At 30.8% G+C, this 21,150-nt stretch overlaps 1 protein-coding gene across 2 annotated transcripts in view; it reads right to left on the reverse strand.

The window, feature by feature from the left end:
- Nucleotides 1–17,635: 17,635 nt before the first annotated feature.
- LOC126886900 (zinc finger protein 239-like) overlaps nt 17,636–21,150 on the reverse strand; it is an 89,819-nt gene continuing 86,304 nt past the window's right edge. For both annotated transcript variants that reach the window (XM_050654036.1, XM_050654034.1), the window contains one exon: nt 17,636–19,240. In XM_050654036.1, the coding sequence (XP_050509993.1) occupies nt 18,300–19,240 (941 nt within the window). In that variant the 3' untranslated portion in view covers nt 17,636–18,299. The remainder of the gene's footprint in view (nt 19,241–21,150) is intronic.

Consider the following 21,150-nt stretch of genomic DNA (forward strand, 5'->3'; position numbering starts at 1 on the left):
TTTATAAACAATTTAGTGTCAAAAACGGTCTTTTTCCATTTTTTTTCTTCAAATTAATGAAAAACAGTAAGAATTATGGTTTTCTAGTAAAGACATCTTCGAGAGAATGAAAAAAGCTTTAAAATGACGTATTGCAAAGTTTAATACACTCATTTATTGTTAATATAATTGCAAAAGAGGTCGAAATTTCAAAAAAATTAATTTCACAATAAACTATTGTAAAAATAAATATAGAGATTTGAAATTTTTGTCAAATGAGGGTTCTTTGGTGCTTAATATGTGACAAAATTTTCAAAGCGATTCATTCAAATGTTTAAATTTTATTCAAATTGTTCATCCCAGAGAGCTTTTTTTTGCAATAACATAAGTCAGAAAAAAATAATGTTAGAACCATTCTACAGGTGTCAAATGAAAGAGCATGAACTAAAGTTTCAAACTGGTTTAAAAAAGTGGCTAAGAATGCATTTATTAATTAGTAATAAATAATTACGCAAAAGTATCGTCAATTTTTCTTTTTTTGAATCCTTTAAACTTTTTGGATAAATTTTTTCAAAAAAATCTATTTTTTACCGTTTTTTAGGTGCATAACTACGAAGTTATGTTATTTATATGATAATTGATGAAAAATTGTAATAAATATATATACTTTATTATATAAAAAATGAAAAGTTTATTAGGAAAAATTGAACATACTTTTGAATAATTATTTGTTACTAACAAATGCAATTTTTATTCACCTTTTTTAAACCAATTTGAAAGTTTAGCTCATAATCTTTCATTAATTTGACACCTGTAGCATGGTTCTAACATTATTTTTTTCTGACTTATGTTATTTCAAAAAAAGCTCTCTGGGATAAACAATTTTAAATAAAATTTAAACAATTGAATGAATCGCTTTGAAATTTTTGTCACATATTAAGCACCAAAGAACCCTCATTTGACAAAAATTTTAAAGCTCTATACTTATTTTACAATAGTTATTGCAAAATTAATTTTTTTGAAATTCTTTTTTAGCAATTACATTAACAATAAATGAGTGTATTAAACTTTGTAATACGCCATTTTAAAGCTTTTTCTATTCTCTAGATGTTTGTACTAAGAAAACCATAAGCCTTACTGTTTTCAATTAATTTGCAAAAAAAAGAAAAAAAAAAGCCCGTTTTTTAACATTAAATTGTTTATAAATAAAAATGGCCGCCAGATCCTATGCAGGAAATAGTTACAATTTGTTCTTACAGGTATTACCAGTCAAAAAAACGCTTCAGTACCCTGGCTGTTGAAGTGTCATGTCGTGGAAAAAACCTTATTACCCTGGACTAATAAGTTTACCAAAATCTGTGTGCGAGAATCGTCCAGAGAACCAGCCGAGTTCGCTACGGCGAGCTCCTTAATCGTACATAGTTTTTGTTGGTCCTTCGAGCTGGATGACATTTGTCACTTTGACAGGTGTCTTAAAACTTTCCATTCCACCTGAGCTATCATTTTCTATCTTTGTATCTAAGTTTCTCTAATAACATCTATTAAAGTTGATACTTCTAGACTTATACGGTGTTTTTCGATGTGATACTTAATGACTTAATAAGTGTTAGTGCGAAAAATAAAGTTTTGTACCGATAAAATCTTTTAATTAAAATATTTTGCCGCCAATGAACGATCCAGTAATATCTGACAAAAATTACACTCTACTATTTTCAATGGGAAATAAGCTACAATTTTACCAAAGAAAAATGATTTTCTTAACTAACGATTTTTATTTTATTTTAATTTTTTAAAAATTACACATTGACAACACCGCGTGAAGACAATCCGACGGCGGATTTGCTGATTGAATACCTAAGGCCTTGTTTATATGTACGCGGTTTGCCAACGTCGACCGCGCGGTTTACCTGTTTTACTTGATCTCACCCTAATGTCGCCTTTGAAGTTTCACCTTAATACCAAGGGAAATAGGGGGAAAACAGGTTAATCGCGACGTTTACTTTGGCAAACCGCCATATATGAACAAGACCTAAAACCTAGACCCCTGACCGGTTAAGGCTGCTAGGCTTGACCCCTTGCAAAGAAACTGCTGAATTGTACGTTTTTTATATAATTTTTACCCAATGTCGCCGACGTTACATAAGGTGTTGCGTCATGGGGCAGCTGTGATAAAGGAGCCAATTCTGCCGATCGGGCAACTGTCTGAGGAAGCTGCAGAAGCTTGCAATAAGCACATTCGCGCCTTGCGGCTAAACTACTCCCGAAAATTTTCGAGAGTTAGTAAAGTAGGCTGCAACACAGACGTTTTCAGGGAATGAGGAACGCTAGACATAAAAATATAAGAAAGATCGGATACCATCAATCTTTTGAAAAAAAAAACGATATTTTGCAATATTAGTATTCAAAATGATTCTGAAGTAAAATAAAATCTGTTAAGAATAATATTTGCATTTTTTTTTAGTCTATTATACCTAAAAGTATAACTCTTGTTGTCTGGTATAACGAAATACTTTAATAATACTATAAAACGCAAAAAATCTTTTTGTCCGACCTTTAGGGCAAAATACCTCTCTGTACCTTGGTGCGGTCGTCCCTTCGCAGTGGGAGAAGACCAGTTATGACAATTATTTCTAGTGATATATTTTTATGACGTTTAGGATATATTTAATTAATGTTTTTCAAACAAACCTGCTACGAATATATTTATTTGTTTTTATTTCCTAAAATAATACTGAATTCATTATTTGCTTTAAGCTCGTGTTTCAAATAAAATTTGCTACTGTCTACTCTAAAAGTCAAAATGTAAATTCGTACAGGTTAAAACAAATTTTATATCAACGTTTAGGTGGGTACAAAAGATATTTTCAAGAAAGTATCCAAATCATACAAGGGGATCATTATTTAAATAATTAAAAAGGGGTCATTTTTGCAAAAAAAAATACTTTTTTAACTGCTGAGGTAATTCACTTATTAATGAATGTCTATGGGATTTTTTTCTGCACTTAAATCTTTCACATAAGACTTATTATATTAAATTTGACCCCTATTTATTTAAATAATTGCATATAAAACTTTAAAAACAAATTTGCAAAAAATTATTTTTAGCGTTTTAAATAAGCACTATAAAATATATTTTCTTACATATTAAGTTGCGCTATTTTACCAGTATTAAGCAAAGAAAAATTGGTCGGAAAATATTTAATATTTTTTGAGATATTGAATTTGTTTATTAAATGTTACTATATTTTCAATTGCAAAAACGCGGTTGTTGCCAAAGAAATATTTACCTGCTTAAGATCTCATTAGTTTCCTTTTTATGTATATTTTCGATAAATGTATTGATAAATTTAAATTTCAATTAAACCCCCCCTAAAATGGCATTTCAAGATTATTCTTTGTTTATCATTTGTTTTTCTAATAACGTCGCGGGGATTAAGTACTTTGAAATTCCGTTTCGATAATTGGGTTTCTGGGAATTTTTTACTAATTAACAAAATTTTTTTGTCGTTTTTTCTTCTTCTTTTTTTCTTGTAGTTATATTACTACGGGCCCTTTTAGGGCTAAATTTTATTAAGAATATCGAATCTCTGAGTTGTAGATTCTAGATCTAAATAAAAATATTAAGATTTAACTAAAATCTCTCAAATAAAATGTGGCTATTTACTGAGTTACAGGGTGTTTTGTTTAAAGATTTAAAAATTATTGTTACCAAGTACTCTAAAACTATTTGACGTATCCTTATCATACTTGGCAGAAAGTGTGGCTATTATACACCCTACTAAATTGTGATTAATAAACGTTTCTAGCTAGTTCCAGAGGCGTACGACAGGGGATAGTGAATGATTGACCCTTCCCAAATTCTAGGCCACTGAGTGAACTACTATTTTAGCGAAATTTTTCAATTCTTCAATACTTTGTATGTAAATAGCTTTATTGGTATCGATAAAGTCATCAGTTTGAGAGATATTGGAAGTTTAAAATAAATGAATAAATGAATCAAAATAACTATGCCGTTTTCATTTTTAACGTCCAATATCTCGAAAAATAGGGACTTCAGCGTTACCAGTAAAAAGTATATTATTTACTTAGAAAGTATTGGAGAATCGAAAAATTTCGCTAAAATAGTAATTACCTCAGTGGCGTAGAATTTGGGAAGGGTCAACCATGAACTATCCCCTGTCGTACGTCTCTGGTAGTAGCTAGAAACTATTATTTATCACAATTTAGTAGACTGTTTAGTACCCACACTTTCTGCCAAGTATGATAAGGATACGTCAAACAGTTTGAAAGTACTTGGTAAAAATAATTTTTAAATTTTTAAATAAAACATCCTGTAACTCAGTAATTAGTCACATTTTATTTAAGTGATTTTAGACCAATCTTAATATTTTTAGGTCTAGAATCTACAACTTAGAGATTCGACATTCTTAATGAAACTTAACCCTAAAAGGGCCCGTAGTAATATAACTCCAAGAAAAAAAAGAAAAAGAAAAAAGACAAAAAACTTGTTAATTAGTGAAAAATTCCCAGGAACCCAATTATCGAAACATTTCAAAGTATTTAATCCCCGTGGCGTTATTAAAAAAACAAATTATAAACAAATTTGAATAATTTTCAAATGCCATTTTATGGGGAAGTTTAAATAGAGATTTGAATTTATCAATACATTTATCGAAAATATACATAAAAATAAAAATAATAAGATTTAATAGAGGTGAATATTTCTTTGGCAACAACCGCGTTTTTGCGATTGAAAATAGAGTAACATTTGATAAACAAATTCCATATCTTAAAAAATATCAAATATTTTTAGACCAATTTTTTCTTGATTAATACCCATAATATACCGCAACTTCTCCTGTAAAATAAGATATTTTATAGTGCTTATTTAAAACGCTAAAAATATTTTTTTGCAAATTTGTTTTTAAAGTTTTATGTAAAATTATTTAAATAAATAGGGGGTCAAATTTAATTTAGTAAGTCTTATGTGACAGATTTACCCTTCAACTTTGCAGAAAATATTACTATAGACCTTAATTAGTAATTAAATGACCTCAGCAGTTAAAAAAGTAATTTCTTTGCAAAAGTGACCCCTTTTTAATTATTTAAACAATGATCCCCTCCTTGTATGATTTGGATACTTTTTTGAAAATATCTTTTGTACCCACCTAAACTTTGATATAAAATTTGTTTCAATCTGTACGAATTTACATTTTGATTTACATGTAGTGTAATTTTATTTTACTAGACTAATGTATATTTTTATGATTTAAAAAATATACCTATTTGGTTTTAGTGCTTAAAATTATATAGAATTTTTTATTCTATTTATAGTCCATGTGGTGAGACCGCTCTCGTCTGGAAAAATTTCTGATTAGGTTTCTTTGTGGATTCTTATTCAAAAATGTCCCCTTTAAACAAATCAGAAGGGTGCCGGGCGGAATTTTTCGGAAGAAATTGTTTAAACAATTTTTTTAAATAAATACAAAAGATCACGTTTTTTTGCTCCGGAACATATAATTTTAAGTTTTGTGGGTAATTCTAAACAAAAAAGGTATCTTGTAAATTTTCTCAAAAATTGATAGGTTTCGAGTTATAGGCGACTTTAAATCTGAAAAATGCGAAAATACGCATTTTCGAGGCTTAAAAACTCATATTTAAATTAGTATTTTTGAGGTTGCCAGATACTTAAATTGAAGTTTCAACATTCAGCTTCAAGATTCCGAAGAGTGATTGCGTCTAACCCTAATTTAAATCGTTGTTTTTTAATTGTTAAATATGCTTATTTATCCGATATTTTTGCCGGTGCGGTGCGCTGTATTTAAAAAATCTCCTATTTTCTTCCGAAAAATATTTTTTCTAGATTCTTTGGGACATTCTAAATAAAATAAGTTTCTTGACATTTTTCTCAAGAGTTAACAGTTTTAAAGTTATAAGCGATTTAAAATCCAAAAATGCGTTGTTTTGGCATTTTTCGGATTTTAAATCGCTTACAACTTTAAAACTACTAACTTTTGAGAAAAATGTCAAGAAACTTATTTTATTTAGAATATCCCAAAGAATATAGAAAAAAAATTTTCTGAGGAAAATAGGAGATTTTAGAAATAGAGCTCGCCGCACCGGCAAAAAAATCGGATAAACACGCATATTTAACGATTAAAAAACAACGGTATAAATTAAAGTTAAACGCGATCACTTTCAGAATCTTGAAGATGAATGTTTGATCTTCAATTTAAATATGTGGCAACCTCAAAAATACTAATTTAAATATGAATTTTTAAGCCTCGAAAATGCGTATTTTCGCATTTTTCAGATTTTAAATCGCCTATAACTCGAAAATTATCAATTTTTGAGAAAAATTGCAAGATACCTTTCTTGTTTAGAATGACCCAGAAAATATATGTTCTAGAGCAAAAAAACGTGATCTTTTGTATTCGTTTAAAAAAATTGTTTAAATAATTTCTGCCCAAAAAGTCTGCCTTCAGATTTGTTTAAAGGGAACATTTTTGAATAGGAATCCACAAAGAAACCGAATCAGAAATTTTTTCGAGACGGGAGCGGTCTCACCACATGGACTATTATGTAATCTCGTTGTTTTCAAATAACTCTACTACTGGTAACTAGAAGAAATACGATTTTCGTTAGTTGTCTATTTATATTTAATTTTTATGATTTAAAAAATATACAGTGATGGGTAAGCTAATAACCGGCAAAATAGCGCCGATGGAAAACATAATACATTGCTAAACAAAAAGAGATGAAACTATGCTATAGTTAATTTCTCAAATGAGAAGAGTGATATTATCGTTTAAAGGCGAAATCACCTCAAATTTAAATGTACACAATGGCCCTCGAAAACTACTTGTTTAATTTAGGTTTTCTTGTAAGAAATCACAGAATGTATCATTACTACATTTATTTGTGCTTTTCTGAAGCGGAATTGGTCTGCTAGCTATGGTCATAAAAAAACTCGAATTCTCGGTCGAAGGGATTGTTACCGTCATAAAAATACGAAAAAACATGTTTTTTCAATAGTAAAAATTAGTAAAAACTGATGCAATAAATCAAGAATTCGTAGATAAGAAGTTTAGGTTACAATAAAAACCAGTTATTCTCTAACACGTTCCTCAACCAGTATCAACACACGTTCATTTACATAGGCGTTTCTATGGGAGTTTCATTTTCTGATTATTTATAGTGTATTTTTAATTATATTCTGTGATTATTAAAATACAATGGACGAATAACCGAATTGTTTTAAGAGAAGACAGCAAAATTCTGATGTTGATTCCAAAAATGAAAAGCCGTAAAAGAGACGGAAAATGATAACGTTAGAAGAGAAGGCGATACGAAACGTTTATGAAGGAAATTAACGCTACGTCTTATTGTACGTTTCGTGTGTCATGCAAAAAGTACGACAAAACGTACGTTTTGTCCAGTGTATAACAAGAAATGAAATGAATTGAAATGAAATCCAAGGCCAGATCGAAGATGTGATGTGAAACGCATAAGCGCCGGACACCACTTGCGATTTGTAGTCTCGCGACTGTTTTGTTGCGAAGATTGAACATATTGTTTGAAAAACGTTAATATGTAGCTGTACACTTAACAAAACTTGAAGAAAATAAACTGCCCATATATCGAAATAGTATTGTAGTCTTATGTTTTGTGAATATTTTGTTTTTGAATGTCCTTGAAGAAACTAGACCATATTACTCTTTAATATGTGTTTTAACTGACGACATGCGTCACATCACACATGTGAAACATAGAAAAACATATTAAAGAGTAATACCGTCTAGTTTCTTTGTTATTACAGATATCAGAGAAATTAAAAAAATAAAATATTCAAAAAATATGAGACTACAACATAATATTGGGGTATACTCACCTTTGTGCCTTTTTCTCCCTACAAGGTGTCTCAAACGTTTGTTTCGGTTAAAACACATGTTAAATTACAAAACCGTCTATTTTTTTTTTGTTTCTAAAGATATCAACATTCAAACAATAGCATGTTCACAAAACAAGACTACAATATTATTCTTATGTATACTCACATTTGTACCTCGTTCTTCCTACAGAGTGTCTCAAGCTTAACACAAGAAAAACATATTTATTTCTTCCACCCGGTATAAGTACAAAAAATAAGTTTGAGCAAGCCTTTGCACAACTGTGTAAATACTAAAGAAAAGGCTAAAATAAAAAAATAGCGGAATCCGTCTGTTCGCGAAAAAATCAACTATGAAAATCAGCATAATTTTCTATATCCCTCACTTTTGACGAGCAGTTTATTTAGAAGAAATAGCCAAAATTCGCAGCACTGGTCGGAAAATATATTATTTGGATGAAACCTGGATTAACGAAGGTCATACAGTTGAAGTTTGGCAAGATTTAAATGTCAAAAGTAAACGCGAATCATTTATAGAAGGCTTTCTACAGGATTAAAAGCTCCATCAGGAATCATATAGGAAGAGATAAAGGGTTTCTTGATGATGGTTTGACTCAATTTGAGTCAAGAAAAACAGGTGATTATCATGAAGAAATGACTTTCGAAGTATTTGAGCAATGGTTTGAGAGAATCTTTACAAAATTAGAACCTGAGTCTGAGGTTGTTATGGACAATGCGCCATATCATAAGCCGCAGACTAGAAAAAATACAGACAACGACATGGCTTACGGAAAAGAGGATTGCATACGAAGAATCCATGCTCAAAGTTCAGCTACTTGACATTGCGAGGAAAATGGAATATCTGAAATATGCTGTGAAAGAAAATGCAAAAGATTATAATGTCAAAGTTCTGCCTCGACCACCTTCACATTGTGAACTTAATCCCATTGAGCTTATCTGGGCGCAAGTGAACGGAGTAGTAGCATGCAATAACAAAACGTTAAAATTAAACGAAATTAAGGTTCAACCTAAGGAACTTATGATACAAGCAATCCTATATATGTATAACTCCAGAGAAATGTGCTAAATATATTTGCCATGTAGTTAAAGAAGAACATCGTATGTGGGAACTTGACACTCATATCGAAGTTTTAGTAGAACCAATTATAATTACACCAGGTAAAGATAATGACAGCGATAGCAGCACTGCATCTTTAGATTTAGACAGCGATTAATATTTTGTAATAGTTTAGTAAGTTTGTAGTGTTTAGTGTTTGTAAAATAGGAAATGGTCGAATGCTAGAATATATTAAATTTACGGCAATAAAAGGCAGATATCGAGCACTGAGTTTTATTAAACCTGAAAAAACACTTGCCATTTTTGAGATGTGGTGTTATCGAACAATGTAAAAAATCATGAACACAACTCGTAACAAACACGGAAACATTAAGAAAGATGAAAAAGGCAAAAGAAATTTTCAATACTATGAGGGAAAGAAAAATGAGCTACTTTGGTCACATACTAAGAAATAAAAAACGTGATGTGATTGGTTATATAAGAAAAAGTGCAAAAAAAAAAGAGAACGATGCATAGATCCTTCTCGATACGCGATGAACGCGAAAACGATGCATATCCTGGTTGAAAAATTTAAAGCATTGGAGTGTAAAAACAACAATAGAACTCTTCAGAATCGATGTAGACAGAATAAAATGGGCCGTGATGATCGCCATTGGCCTGAAAGGATGAGGCACACGAAAAAGCAGAAGATTTTTGTGAAAAATTTGTAAAATTTTTAATTGATCACTGGTATACAGATGAGATGAGGCTTTTTACTGGTAATTCATAGATAAATTTAAATAATGATTCACGCTATTCGTATGTTATAAATAATATGGTATAAAGCTTATAGCGCTTTTCATTCACATGCACGCGTAATTTGTTTGATCACCTAGCAGTTAAAAAATGTTACCAAAAAAAAACCTGTCTTTTTGGAATATTTATTTTTATTATTAAAAAATCCCTGTCAAAATAACAATTGCACCCCCCTGTCCGGAAAGAAAGTACATAGCTATGCATGTATGGTTGTATTCTATATTTTATACAGGTTAATAGTAAGTACAGATTCAGATGCAATCTACTGAAGTTCAGAATAGTTCAGATGCATCCCCTGAAAATAATACTGGGGCACCCATGCAAGCATTCTGAAGTGTCAAATCTCTTGCAAATCGCCTGGCCTGTTTATTTTCTTTATATCGTCGTACTAGACTAGAACAAAACTAAGACAACTTAAAAAATATAGTTTCCAGTAAATGGAGTTTTAAATTTCCTCCATAGAAAGTATGAAATAAAAATATTTTATACCAGTTTGTTGTATTGTTTCTTAAATGTTATGGTGCCCTATTTGTTCTTGAGTGTGTTTAGAGGTCAACTGAAAATTTGAAATAATAAATAATTCGTTATTTAATTTTCTTGGTTATTTTTCTCCACTCCTTCCTGTCTCTGGTTTTGTCTTTCCAATGTCGTATGCCCGCCTTGTTGAGATCACTTACTACTTCTTGTAACCATGTAGATCTTGGTCTTCCACGTATTCTTTTGCCAGCTGGTGTCCATTCCAATATTGAGAATATCGTCGTAGTTGATCCGGATCTCCATATGTGTCCTAGCCATTTTGCTCTTTGCTGTTTTATTTTACACACTATATCCTCCTTAATTTCTTCCAGTAGCTCAAGGTTCGTTCTTTGTCTAAATTCATTGTCACTTATTTTTATTGGTCCTAGTATTGCTCGTAGTATTTTTCTTTCTTGTATTCTAAGGTTTTCCTCTTGATTTTTGTCATGCTAAGAGTTTCGGCTGCATAAATTATCGTAGGTCGAATTATTGTTTTGTATACTTTCATTTTTGATTTCTTACTCAATAACTTATTTTTTATTCAAACTAAAAAAAATCAGGGCCGGCTTTAAAAAAATAGTTCGTTTGGGTCTTAGAAAAAATTTCACCCTGTATATGCTTTTTGAAAACTCTAATATGAATTTTACAAATTAGACAAATAGGCAATTAAAATTGCATATTTATTTTTTCCCCACGCGATTACTTAATTTTTTATAAAAAAATCAAATTTGACTATGAATTAAGTTTGGTAAAGTGAACCATAGATTTAAAAAAATTAACTTTAATTACAAAAATTTATTTTTTTGTAAACAAATATTTAATTTATGTTGTTCTGAAGCTATTTTCTTGTGGCATTTTTATAATCAAGTATATTCAAATGGGAAATAAGCCACAATTTTACCTAAAAATGATTTTATTAACGTTTCGACGCCCAAGTCGGGTGTCGTTGTCAAAATACAAAATAATACTAAATAAATAAAAATGTTGTTGCTTAGTAAAAAATTCTTCTAATAATTTATTTAATCTGACTCATTTATATCGGCAATTTTAGTAAAGTCGTCCCAGGAACGCAACTCATCAATATTGGCAATATCATTTTAAAGTCGTCTACTTTAAAATGTATAATACGTGTCTGAATTGCCGATATAAATGAGTCAGATTAAATAAATTATTAGAAGAATTTTTTACTAAGCAACAACATTTTTATTTATTTAGTATTATTTTGTATTTTGACAACGACACCCGACTTGGGCGTCGAAACGTTAATAAAATCATTTTTAGGTAAAATTGTGGCTTATTTCCCATTTGAATATATTTAATTTATGTTACCACCCAATCAACTGATTTATTTAAACTAGAAAAAAATCAGGTCCGGCTTTAAAAAAAAAGTTCGTTTGGGTCTTACAACAAATTTCACCCTGTATACGCTTTTTGAAAACTCTAATATGAATTTTACAAATTAGACAAATAGGCAATTAAAATGGCATATTTATTTTTTTCCACACGATTATTTAATTTTTTATTAAAAAATCAAATTTGTCAAAATCGGAATTTTAACCTAAAAATAAAAAAAAAATGAAATCACGGTAACTCACTACAACTCTGTTCCATTTTAATATTTTTTTTCTGAAATTTTTACAGTACATATCTCTTACCATTGTGAAGACTATGAAAATTGTTGTAGACTTTCAGTCTTCTTCTCGTAAAAGTTATGAATTTTTAAAAATAAAAGGTGCAGATTCGTGAACTGCAAAGTTAATCGCAAAAATTAAGTGAAAAAATTTAAAATTTATCTATTTGATCACGTTTATGTTAAACTATAGAGTCCAAAAAGAAGTGTATGTGGAGTTTTAGATCTAGACGTGTTATAGAAAAAAAAATGGTGAAACTTTTAATTTTAAGAAAAACGTTGTTTAATTTTTTTTTATTTTTATGGTAAAATTGTGATTTTGACAAATTTGATTTTTTAATAAAAAATTAAGTAATCGTGTGGGAAAAAAATAAATATGCCATTTTAATTGCCTATTTGTCTAATTTGGCGGATAGTTTTGTCGATTATACAGTGATGAGCTCCCTAATAACCGGCAAAATAGCGCAAAAGATGAAAAACGTATTAAGTTGTGAGATAAAAAGAAATGAAACTAGTCGAGCTGGAAAATTTAGCGAAATTAACCTTTAAATTTACATTATATTGATTGTTTCCCACCTTTACACATATCAGAGGAGTATGTCAACTAAAACTGTCACTGTGACAGTGGTAGTTTCCAAACTCATCTGATATGTCTGAAGATGGGACACAATCAATATAATCTAAATGTATAAGTAAATATCGCTAAATTTCCCAGCTCGACTAGTTTCATTTCTTTTTATCTCACTACTTATTACGTTTTCCATCTTTTGTGCTATTTTGCCGGTTATTAGCGCGCTCATCACTGTATAATTATACGTAGATAATTATAGGGATTATATTCCTACCAACGAGAAATTATATAGAAACCTTTAGTAACAATTTTACGAAGGGTGTACTTTTTGTAGCCACCCATATTTAACTCGATATTACTTTTATTTTCAAAAATATCGGTAAAACCAAATTAACATTCGATTAAGTGCTGTATTTTTAAAAATAAATAATTTTTGAAAAAATTTTAAACACGTATAGTAATAAATATGTTACAAGGAAATACGCATTAGGTGGACATTTTTTACCCACCCTTGGGCGTTTAAGGGTTAAAGATCCAGGGTCAATCAAAAATCGCCATAGAATGCGTAGAATGGCACCAACAACCTATTTCTACCGTTCATCATACAATAAAATATGACTTTAAATTTTAAGTGAGAATTTGTGGTTTTAGCTTCAGATAGTACAAATTTTTGCCATAATCGGTGATTATCAGTTAATCAAATTACTTAATGGCCACTAAATTTACCAATTATTTAAAAAATCCAGTTTTATTAATAAAATATACAAAACAATGCAAATGTTCGTTTATTAAACAAAAAAATATATGTTTATAGCCAGTCATGTCGTAAGTTGTATTATTCAATCAATCGATACCCTAAACGTTAACATTTATCCACCTGTTCCCAATATGAGAAATATTTTGGATCCCTTTTCGCTTAAGCCGTACTGTCATAGCTGCGCAGGAAATACTCATTTATTGATACCCTATGTCGGTTTTCCAGTTGTCACTTAGGCACAATTTTTTTTGGCTACACCTTTTACCGGCCCATGTCTACAGTTATAATTTACAATTATTGTTGATGTCCCATTAATCCAGCTGATTTGAAGCTGTCAAATATTTTGGGCCCCTTACACCATAAGCCTAGTGAAAAATCGCACAGCATTTTTTGTTAAACATTTAAAGTACATCCCCACTGCTTTACCTAATTGAGACCTCAAAAACACTATTAGATATATTGTATTATGGGAAGCATATCGCGTGTCCTTGAAAACATCAATCGATATAATGGTAAGTTTTTGAGGACGTAGCCAATGGTACCCAAAAACGGCAATATATACATAAAGTTATTAAGGACGGTCCCTGAAAACGACAAAAGTCCCCAAAAACAGCATTACATGCAAAAAAAGGTCCCCAAAGACGGCATTAGACATACATATATATATATATATATATATATATATATATATATATATATATATATATATATATATATATATATATATATATATATATATATATATATATATATATATATATATATATATATATATATATATACACCTTCATGAGATTTGACCGTCCTGCAGAATCCAGAAACCATATTTATTGTAGCCTTTAATATCGACAGCATGTAGGTACAAGCCAGTGCCCATTAAGACACAATCAGCTGAAACATCATTGAGCAGTACTTCAAAATCTAGAAAAGAGTTACGCAATCATTGAGCATTATAATGAATGACCTTTAAATAATTTTTAACTTTAATAATACTTTTTAAAGAGGATCCAGTTACATTGGCACCCTCCTCTTCACAAAAAACTTAGCTACCACTCGGGGCCCATTTTACCACTAGGCCCATGAGGCCCCTGCCTCGGGCTTGCATTTTAATGGGGCCCGAAAAGATCACTAAAGAAATTTTTTTATTGAAAAAACAAAATAAATTTTCAAAATTATTTCATTTTACGAACAGGAAATGATAAATGATAACAAATTAGGTTAGAGTTATATTCATAAATCATAAACCAATCTTATCATAAAAATGCAATAAGAGTAGGTAAATTGCCTTGTCGGCATCAATAACAATAAGCAAGATTTAGACACTACTCCGAAGGATTAACAAGAGGGAGGATTAAAATAGAGGTATTGTCATAACATTTATTCGAAATGCACTTTTAAATTTAAAATTTAGTTGATGTTTGATGCCGTTTTCTTCAAAGATAAGGTATTGCTTGCTATGTTTTAGTTTTCAGTCCTGTGCTTTTTAAGTTAGTTCAACTAATCTATTCATCAATCATTAGTCGTTTTATTAATTTCTTTACACTTATTATGTCTTAATTAAGTAATAGTTTCGTTATTATCATGAGTTACAAGATTTAAGTGGCAGTGAAAAACGAAAAAAAGCAAAAAAAAAGAGAACGGCAGTTACAAAAAGATGCCATATTATCATATTTTACACCTCAAAACAGTGCACAAAAAGGAAGTTCGTCCCATCATTTTCTTCTTCTACGGCACTATAGCCCAAATTGAGCCTTGGGCTCCTTTTATTTTTGCCTCCACCCTTTTTATCTGTGGCTGCTCTTCTCCATACACGGATTCCTAAAAATGCTTGTGCATCGCTGCTTACTGTGTCTTACCAGCGATTTCTTGGCTTTCCAACCGGTCTCTTTCCCTGCATCCTAATAGCGTTAATTGCTCTTTTTGGTAGCCTATTCTCTCCCATTTTTATCACATGTCCGGCCCATTGCAATATTTGTATTCTAATGAAGTCTGACAGGAGTGTTTCCTTATAAAGCTCGTTGTTGTATCGAATTCTGAAGATTCCGTTTTTCTTCACAGTTCCTAGTATTCTTCTTAGTACTTTCCTTTTGAATGTGTCGAGTTTGTTTTTGGATGTTTCTTTCTGGACCCATGCTTCACTTCCATAACATGCTATTGGTCGAATTAAGGTTTTATAGATTCTCATCTTTGTATTTCGGTGAGCACTTTTAGACCAAAATATATGGGAGAGGCAATATAAGCTGTTTGCCTGCGTTATTCTCGCCGTATTTCTCCATCTTCTGATCCGTCGGCATATATTTCTACTCCCAGGTATGTAAACTTTCCAACCGTTTCAATGTCATCTTCATGTATGTTTTGTGGGACTATATTTCTTCTCGTCTGTATCATGATTTTTGGTTTTTTTGTGTTAATTTCCAGACCTAGTCTTTTCGTTTGCGTTTTTAATTCTGCGTATGTTTCCTGTGCTCCTGTTGATGTTCTACTCATAACATTAATATCATCGGCATAAGCGGCCAGTTGAACGGTTCTGTTAGTAGGTTTCATCGTTCAGTTGGCATTTGCACAAGCGCATACTCCAGTGCCAGGTTAAACAATGTTGGGGCCAGCCCATCTCCCTGCGAGGTTTTGAAAAAGTCTGTCCGGTGGTTTTGTACTCGTACACATGCCTGAATTTCATTTATTATGGCTTTACTGAGTCTAATTAGCTTGTGTGGTATTGCCAATTCATCCAATATATAGTATATACTCTCTCTTCCTTTTGACCGAGTCGTATGCCTGTTTGAAGTCTACGAACACGTTGTGAACATCAATGTCGTGTTTCCATGATTTGATCAAGACCTGCTGGACTGTAAATATTTGATCCATTATCGATCTTCCCCGTCTGATACTCTCCACTCTCCAATATTTTCTGCTAGTGGTTGGAGCCGCGGGTTTATAATATTCTTACGTGAGGACTTTATATGCTGTAAATAGTAAAGAAATTCCACGGTAGTTTTTGCACTTTAAACAATTAAACAATGTTTAATTATTTAAATATAAATTTTATTTATTGTTAATAAAAATTTAAATTACTGGTACAACTATATTTCTATTAAATAATTAATACATTTAAAAAGTTATTATTATTGAAATTATTACTATTAAATTTTTGTTACGGGCCCGAAAAATATGTAGTGCCTCGGGTCAGATTTGAAGTACAGTATTTGTCATGATCATTTTTCAGTGCGTAACAAATGATAGGAAAAAGGGTAAGGCCGTGATAATAGAGAGATTTTAGACCCTCTACTTTTTGACGTACGTTAAACGTAAAAAGTTATACTTGTCATGCGCAATGAATGATAAATAAAGGATAACGTATTTGCGATAATAGTTTTTGAAACCTTTCAGAAAATACACACACAAATTAACGTTAATTGACATTTGGCAAACGTAACCTATAAAACGGCAGTATTGTGTGCTATAACTTTTTTATTGAATTATTTGCCATAATGGAAGAAAATGTATTAAGACGTTCACCAAAGACAATTTACTACTTTAGGAACACAAACATCCATCCTAAGTTTAACAAGACAATTCAATCAAGTGTCAGATTTCTCAAAAAATGGTGTAATTTAGAATTATTCTACCAGGGTTACCAAGCAGATTATATTCAATTATATTATAATATGTTTATTACCTGATAGTTTTTAAGAAAAACAAATTTTGATTACAATTTTATACATCGTTACTATATTTTTTATTCTAGTTGTCTTTGGTTCAGCTCATATGACTTTTTTTGCGTTTTTTATGATTTAGATATATGACATTTGGCAATCTTACAAATACGTAATCTCTTAATAACGTGAACCTTATTTCTACCTAAATAACTGAAAATAACGTATTACCTTATTAGCGGATAAGGTGTCCCCTTATTTAGGTAGAAATAAGGTTCACGTTATTAAGGGATTACGTATTTGTAAGATTGCCAAATGTCATATATCTAAATCATAAAAAACGCAAAAAAAGTCATATGAGCTGAACCAAAGACAACTAGAATAAAAAATATAGTAACGATGTATAAAATTGTAATCAAAATTTGTTTTTCTTAAAAACTATCAGGTAAATAATAAACATATTATAATATAATTGAATATAATCTGCTTGGCAACCCTGGTAGAATAATTCTAAATTACACCATTTCTTGAGAAATCTGACACTTGATTGAATTGTCTTGTTAAACTTAGGATGGATGTTTGTGTTCCTAAAGTAGTAAATTGTCTTTGGTGAACGTCTTAATACATTTTCTTCCATATTATGGCAAATAATTCAATAAAAAAGTTATAGCACACAATACTGCCGTTTTATAGGTTACGTTTGCCATATGTCAAGTAACGTTAATTTGTGTGTGTATTTTGTGAAAGGTTTCAAAAACTATTATCGCAAATACGTTATCCTTTATTTATCATTCATTGCGCATGACAAGTATAAATTTTTACGTTTAACGTACGTCAAAAAGTAGAGGGTCTAAAATCTCTCTAATACACATTTATGACATTTATTCTAACATGCATTTTAGTTAAATCTGACAGTTGTCACATTTTATTTTCAATTTGGAATAAAATCAAATCAAAAGTGTTTCTTGCATTTATAAAATGGTATTTTCTTTGATTTGTATAGTCTTATAAATTATACAAATTATATTTGTAATATTATTATCTAATTAAAAAAAAAATTATTTTTTTATTATGGCGCCATCTATCGACAACTAGAATAAATGTTATAAAAATGTCACCGACGACATGTAATCACCGACGTGCCTTTTTTTCTGTCACATACAATTTAATGCGTAAGAAAGAAATCGAAAAACTGTGACGCACTGAAAGATGATCATGAGAAATACTGTAAATAGGCTCTGCTAACACTGCACTCTTTGGCCACACATCTTTGCTCCAAGCTCTCTTTAGGTTTTCTTGATTAATGGTGACCTTCATGGAACTATATGATTCTGGCATTTTTTATTTGTGTACCATCAAAAATGTCAGAAGCATTTCACTAGATAGAATTAAGTGAATTTTAAAAGCTACATTTTTAAAACAAATTTCACACTTATAATGCATTTTCACCAGTGTGAACTTTCGTATGTCGATCCAAAGTAATTTTATGTGTAAACTGTTTAAAACAAATTTCGCACTTGTAAGGCTTTTCTCCAGTATGCACTCTCAAATGTACGTTCAACTGACCTGCTGTACTAAACTGCTTAAAACAAATGTCACACTTATAAGGTCTTTCTCCAGTATGTGTCATCAAATGTCTTTTTAACGCACCTTTTTGAGAAAACTGCTTAAAACAAATTTCACACTTGTAAGGGGTTTCTCCAGTGTGCGCTCTCAGATGTACTTTCAACTCACCTGCTGTATTAAACTGCTTAAAACAAATTTCACACTTGTAAGGCCTTTCTCCAGTGTGCAGCCTTAAATGTCTTTTCAAATCACTTTCTCGGTTAATCTGCTTAAAACAAAATTTACACTTGTAAGGTGTTTCTCCAGTGTGTATTCTCAAATGTTTTTTTAAATTACCTAATTCAGTAAACGGCTTAAAACAAATTTCACACTGGTAAGGCTTTTCTCCAGTGTGCACCCTTAAATGTCTTTTCAAATCACTTTCTCGAGTAAACTGCTTAAAACAAAATTCACACTTAAGTGTTTCTCCAGTGTGTATTCTCAAATGTTTTTTCAAATTACTTAATTGAGTAAACTGCTTAAAACACATTTCACACTTATAAAGCTTTTCTCTAATGTGCAACCTTAAATGACCGTTTAAATGAGCTTTCTGAGTAAACTGCTTAAAACAAATTTCGCACTTGTAAGGCTTTTCTCCAGTGTGCACTCTCAAATGTAATTTCAAATAACGTGCCCGGTTAAATTGCTTAAAACAAATTTTACAAATGTAATTATTTAATGTTGTTTCTTCAATGTTTGCACTTATTTGTTGTTCCTTTGTGCATTCAAGTTCAGTTTTCATGATTTCCATTTCGTTCTGGGAAAAACCTAAAATAAAAATAAAAGCTATACTTCCAAAGTTTTTATTCAGAAACTACAGGGTAAAACAAAGAGTAATAAAATTTAGTAAGGATGAATATAATACTAAAACGCTATTAACCATACTATATTTAGTCCAGAAAGCCACTGCGCATCCGCTAGGAAAAATATTCCGATCCGGATTTTTTGCACAATCTTACTCAAAAAGGACCCCTTTTAACAAATTTGCATGTTGCCAGGACCAAAAGTGGGCCAAAATTTTTTTAAACGTTTTTTTTGTTTTTTTCCTAAAATTATTGTTTTTGCATGAAACAAAGTTTTTCTTAGGTTTCTTGGATTATTCCAAACAGAAAAGGTCTCTAGTGACATTTCTCTAAAGTTGATAGTTTTTGACATATAAGCGCTAAAAATTGAAAAATTGCGAAATTGGCCATTTTTAACCCTCAAAAACTATGTGAAAAACTGAAAATTTGAATGTTGCCAAGGTAGGTAGATATTCTTTAAACATCGATTAATGAAATCCCGAAGAGCTTTTTGCAATACAATATTCAAAACTCCTTTGTTTTTTAATTGCTAATCAAGCGTGCACGACACTATTTTCCACCGACAGTATGGTGCAAATGAAAGGAATAAATTCGTTATTTCGTAAACCGGCGACTTTAAGGAAAAATCCCGAAACAGGTCGATTTTTATATTCAAGTTATGATATTTTGGCATATATGGTATATCAGTGACGTCATCCGTCTGGGCGTGATGACGTAATCGATGATTTTTTTAAAAGAGAATAGGGGTCGTGTGGTAGCTCATTTGAAAGGTTCTTCAATTCTCTATTCAGTAATGTAATCATTTACATAATTATTTATACAGGGTGTCCAAAAAATTTTTATTAAATTAAATTATTTGAAAAAAAAAGAAGTAGGTCATCCTGTATAAATAATTATATAAATGTTTATATTAATTGAAGAACCTTTCAAATGAGCTAGCACACGACCCCTATTCTCATTAAAAAAAATCATTGATTACGTCATCACGCCTAGATGGATGACGTCACTAGTATACCATATATGCCACAATATCATAACTTAAAAATAAAAATCGACCTGTTTCGGGATTTTTCCTTATAGTCGCTGGTTTACGAAATAACGAATTTATTCCTTTTATTTGTACCATACTGTCGGTGGAAAATAGTGTCGCGCACGCTTGATTAGCAATTAAAAAACAATAAAGGAGTTTTGAATATAGAATTGCAAAAAACTCTTCGGGATTTCATCAATCGATGTTGAAAGAATATCAACCTACCTTGGCAACATTCAAATTTTCAGTTTTTCACCTAGTTTTTGAGGGTTAAAAATGGCCAATTTCGCAATTTTTAATCGCTTATATGTCAAAAACTATCAACTTAAGAGAAATGTCACTAAAGACCTTTTCTGTTTGGAATGAACCAAAAAACCTAAAAAAACTTTGTTCCATGCAAAAAAAATTATTTTAGAAAAAAAAACAAAAAAAAGTTTAAAAAATTTTTGACCCACTTTTGGTCCTGGCAACATGCAAATTTGTTAAAAGGGGTCCTTTTTGAGTAAGATTGTGCAAAAAAATCCGAATCGGTATATTTTTCCTAGCGGATGCCAGTGGCTTTCTGGACTAATTTTTTATTTTTGTATCCAATATAGTGGTGTGTTTAGTTTTAAATTAGATATACAGCCTATAAACGGCAATACAGCGCACTGTTGAGTACCAGATGGTCCCCACTTCCCACACTAATGCTCCTGAATATTGCCGATTCTAACTCCGTCATTCGGCGATTAAATAACGACTAAGAAATGTTGCCGATTTTAGCACTTCCTTCACTCGCCTATTTCTAATTAAAAACTGAACGTATGGTATTAGCATGATACAGTTGATAAAAAAAAACGGCACAA

Source organism: Diabrotica virgifera, chromosome 6 (genome assembly GCF_917563875.1).
Source record: "Diabrotica virgifera virgifera chromosome 6, PGI_DIABVI_V3a".
NCBI classification, from domain to species: Eukaryota; Metazoa; Arthropoda; class Insecta; order Coleoptera; family Chrysomelidae; genus Diabrotica; species Diabrotica virgifera.